Source organism: Larimichthys crocea, chromosome XIII (genome assembly GCF_000972845.2).
Source record: "Larimichthys crocea isolate SSNF chromosome XIII, L_crocea_2.0, whole genome shotgun sequence".
In the NCBI taxonomy this organism is placed as follows: Eukaryota; Metazoa; Chordata; class Actinopteri; family Sciaenidae; genus Larimichthys; species Larimichthys crocea.
This window is the reverse complement of record NC_040023.1, coordinates 14394100-14398998: the sequence shown is the minus strand read 5'-3', so window position 1 is coordinate 14398998 and position 4899 is coordinate 14394100. Positions and strand designations below refer to the sequence as shown.

The following is a 4899-nucleotide window of genomic DNA, read 5'->3' as shown; positions in this document are numbered from 1 at the left end:
AATCTCTCTCTGACTGTATCCCACCGTGACACACAAAATGGGAAATCCCCCCACCATGCATATGTGACCTTAGGTTTGCACGGTCAAACCCCTCTGAAGTCATGATCGACAGAAAGAGTTGAGTAACAACTAAAAGCCTGACGCTTCTAAGGCTTTGTGCCGTAACTGTTGGTGGTCGAGACTAGAGAGAAACGTTGAATCACTCATGCTTAAATGATAGAGACACAGACATGACACAAACACACAGACACACACAATATACAGTGAACCACAATGTTTCACAGAGGAGGGGAGGGGCTGACATATTTTTATAGTAATGTTATGATGTGACAGATATGACTACATGACATCTACTGGTCTGCATTTTGGCTCTACTTTTTAAGATTGTAAGATGTCTAGCTTTCTTCTTCAACCTGCATCTGATAATAATATGATCTATAATTATGTTATGACATGCATTATCACAGAGCAAACTGTCAAAATAAAGGAGGGGTCAAATCTCCTAAATGAGCTAGACTTCATACCTTTAAAGCATCTCTGAATTTCTGTGAGCGATGGCTGTAAAATTACATATAATAATATTATAAACTGTGTATGGTAGGTTACTGTTACTTATACCACTGTTGTTACAAAGGCTGCTTCTGTTGTAGGTCTTTCACACAGTTGTTCACAGATCTCACATATACTAGCATCTCACTCTTAATATAAATCTGTGAAATTACTTACGTTTAGTGCATGTATCACAAATTCCGCAGTACATGTCCACGTTGTGGGTATCGCTGTAACGATCATTTATGCAAGGTTTACACTCCTTGTCACAAACTTTATTGTTACGCCGATGCAAATATTGACCTGTAACACACACAAGTTACAGTTAGAATCTGTTTGCATGAAAATTATGAAATCTCGGGAGACGAAAAGGAGTCATTTTACCTGGCTTGCACTTTTCACAGCAAAACTGTGGTTTGCCCACGGGCCACTCGTATTGTGTCTCATTGCACTCTATGGAAAGTACAGGAGAGAGCAAGGACAGGAAAGCGAAATAACAGAGTGGCAGCATCTGGGAAGAGGGATACTAGAAGAAGAAGAAGAAGATGATGAGTATGAGCAGCAGAGGAGTAAGAGGGGGTAAAGGGCACTAGGTGAAATAAAATCTATGGAGGAATTACAAAGGTCTAATGTGCTTCATAGTATTAACAAAGGTCATAATAAGACACTGAATTTGGCAATGAACCGATGCACAATACTAGACACATTTGAGATATGAAAGACTTCAAACATTCAACAGTACCGTCAGAGAAATTCAGCCTTGTACTCACACAAACATGTTACTAACTTTACAGCCTACTGCGAGTGAGATTACAGGAACATTTACGTACAAATATGCTAACATTCAACCACATAGGACACTTATCGAAGAGAAAATCTCTTGCTACAGTCTTCACTTACCGCGGACAAGAAGGTGAAACAAGATGTAACCTGGGACCCTCTGAGTGTGAGACTGAAGGGGACCAGAAGTGTGTCAGGGGATTATTCATAAAATGTCAGTGATGAGTCATATCTAGAGTCGAACGTTTCACTACTGTCTTTGAAATCTCTCTGCCCCGTTCTCTCATCCTTCTTATGTCTTCTTGCTGAGACCCCCTGGCTCTGCACAAAAACATGCCCTCCTTCAGCCTCCACTTTTTTCCACAGGCACCATCTCTCTCGTTTCATCCAAAAATCAGTCTCTTGGCTGCACAAACTCTAGTGCTGCATCTCTCTTTCTTGCTTCTGCCCTTTTCTCTACTTCTTAGACTTTGATGACGAGATCATTTCAGTGAAAATATGATATACCACTCATTTAACTCTTGTCCTCTTACAGAAAGCTTGTGAGGAGATAAACATTATTCCAAGAAATGACAATATGCAGATGATGCTGCTCTTTACCTTTATGACACACAGAAGTGAGCAATAAAAGAGAATTTCTTTTAATTATACCAAATGCAAAGATAAGACAAAACCTCCATATTAATCTCATCGACCTTATAAGTCTGCCTTCAAATGAAGTGACATGCAACATATGATAATGATAATTATCGGTCTCATTAGCTGTGGCTTCAGTTGTCCAGATGAGAGTAAAATGATGCACAGAAAGTGCCTGGGAAATTCCTTCTATTACCCTAAAGACTAAATAAAGAAGTGAAAAACTTTGTGTTATTAATTAGTGACAACCAGTTAATTTGCATTTGTGCAAAGATCTTTCCCAAACATTTGCTAAACCTTGAGACACTTTTTCTTCATTGCTGGTGTCTTTTTTGTTTCTTCTTCAGCAATATCTTCTTCTTAAACTGGTGGATTTGTGATAAAGTGTCATCTAAGGAGTTAACGCTCACCCTGAAGCTCTTTAATATATAGCTCATCTTCACTGACATCATCATGTGTCTTTCTGAAATAAATGATATAAAAGTTGATAGCTCCCCTGTCTGTTTTATTGCAGAGGTGCAGTACGTATACTCACATCAAAAAAATATTTTAATCTTATCCGGGGGGGTTGTAACTCTTTAATCATAAATGCATCACAACTTTCTACATCCTGGCGCCTACCCCCCTTTTCTTTAGCTTGTCTACCATTCAGCTCTCGTGGGCTCTTCTTATCAACCTTGTCACTTTTTGCAGAAACTAGACCACAACACGTGACTTCCTGCCAACTGTAAAAAGGGACATAAGGTTGACGAAGCAGCATCTGAAAGGGGCTGCCTCACAGGCCCAGTGTGTCTCTCGGAGAGTTGCACTATTCAGACAGAGTATAGAGATGACTGGAAGAGATGACTGAGCATCAAAATCACGCTAAACTGACTTAGAGCAAACCTAGTCATGCTTATCTGAAGGTTTCAGTATTAGCCTACTTGACTGTAAGAATTGGTATGTTTGAGAACTTCAGAGGAAATATGCCAGGAACATGCAAACTGTGTTGTGTTAAAGTAAACAGATGCTTAACAAAAGCTATTTTTAAATACAAAATCTACCTGCAGACTCAGACCTGGGCTGTCTGGTCGTCACAGCTGACCTCACAGGCTGTAAGAAACTATATGTATGAGTGTTTACACGTGCATGTATGGGAAGGCCAACTAAAAGCGTAAAAGCGTGTGCCGTCGTAGGTATGTGGCACAAAAGAAAAAGAAAGAAGGAGGAAGAGCGAAGACATGAAGGATGAAGGATGTGGTTTTTCTGAGGAAGCACTTGTCTTGCTCTGCTGACTGAGTTCTTTCATGTACTGAGAGCAAGGTCACGTGTGGTTTCACTCTACTGGCCTGCTACTATTGTCCTTCTGAATATGGAAGATTAAAACGAAGAAGAAGTGTGACGAAACAACTTTCCTCTAATGAAATGGAACAAAAATACAACAATTTACACACTTACAAAGATCTACAGGACAGTAAAACTCAAGTGCATGAAACACATCATGCAAACAAAAGAAGAGAATACATTACTACATATGTACATTCATAGCTAACATGAAATGGTGGCCGTACTCGTCCTGTTACGAAGCTGGGACCCTTAATGGGAATCCCATTAAGTTGCCAAAAATTCATGACCTCAGTTCTACGTTCACAATATAGCCTACCTGAATATGGGAGAAATAACCACAAGAGAGACACTGTGTAGTTTCTTGTTCGATAATTTTACCCAAATGAGGAAAATGCTGTGATTTCTCAAGGTATGTGGACGAAGACAAAAACAACAGATCTCAGACTATAGACCATTCTGCAGATCAGAGGTCGGTGCTTGAATTTAACAATACGGATAAAGTAACAATGTAAAATCAAATCTTAGCATTTTAACTATCCTTTTAAAGATGGGACTGTTTTGAGCAGTCTCATGAATGTTATTTGTGTGCACAATATTTTTAACTTCATCAACTTTAACATCATTACAGACCATGAACTGAGTATGAGTGTCTTAGCTTGTCACACTAGAAGAGCTCCGGCCTATTCTTTTCTTTAATTATAGTGCCTGTAATTACAGTGCATCAAGTTCAACATTGTCTGCACTTCCTCTGTACATAAATAAACCTAAATTGAAGGCAAACTTTCACTATGAACCCAAAACACTCACAGTTTTAGTTGTGGCCTAGCTGAGGGAACAAATCTCCACTCCACTTGGCAATGGAGCAAACTATTAGGGTTTCAGAGAGGGGTCTGTGGTGCTTTATCCACAATCCACAGAGTTACTGAGATATGCTTTTTGCGCCATCTTTTAAACTCTAATCTTACACATAATTACAGACATAATTATTTTATTAAGCTCTCAGAAATCCTGCTAGCTATTGCCAAAAAAATGTATAGCAATGAAATGGAAATCAGATCTCCCTCTCTCTCTCTGGCTCTCAGAGGCGAGGAGCTGTTTGGAAAAGATAACCTACTCGGAAAACAACGAAACATTTTCCTATTTTTTCCCCATCCACTTTCTGTAACTGCTTCTCCCAGCTGGCATTGGGAAACCTGGACAAGTCATCAGTTTATCATCAGGTTTATAAGGCTTCACGCTCACGCCTCATGCAATTTACAGTCACCAATAAAACTATAAACCTGCATGTTTTTGGACTGTGGGAGGAAGCCAGAGTAGCCAGGGTGAACATGCAAACTCCACACAGCAAGGCCCCAGGCGAGGTGCGAACCAGAGACATTCTTGCTGTGAGGCAACCCACTCAATTGTATTATTATTGTCATCACTACTGTTGTGCCAAAAGTCAGCTGGGATAGGCTCCAGTCCCACAGTGACCCTGATAAGCAGTTACAGATAATGGATGGACTATTATTGTTGTTATTATTATTATTTTTTTGTTTTAATGTATATTTTCTGTAGTGTTATTTGCTATTGTGTACTTAATCTATTTAATTATATTGTCTTTAGTGT

At 39.4% G+C, this 4899-nt stretch overlaps 1 protein-coding gene across 1 annotated transcript in view; it reads right to left on the bottom strand.

Moving 5' to 3' along the window:
• Positions 1–1821, bottom strand: part of LOC104929029 (CD27 antigen) — a 6185-nt gene extending 4364 nt beyond the window's left edge. The window contains exons 1-3 of the mRNA XM_010743449.3: positions 1450–1821; positions 934–1075; positions 727–852 (exon numbers count right to left, since the gene is read on the bottom strand). Coding sequence (XP_010741751.2) covers positions 727–852; positions 934–1060 — 253 coding nt within the window. The 5' untranslated portion in view covers positions 1061–1075; positions 1450–1821. The remainder of the gene's footprint in view (positions 1–726; positions 853–933; positions 1076–1449) is intronic.
• Positions 1822–4899: the final 3078 nt, after the last annotated feature.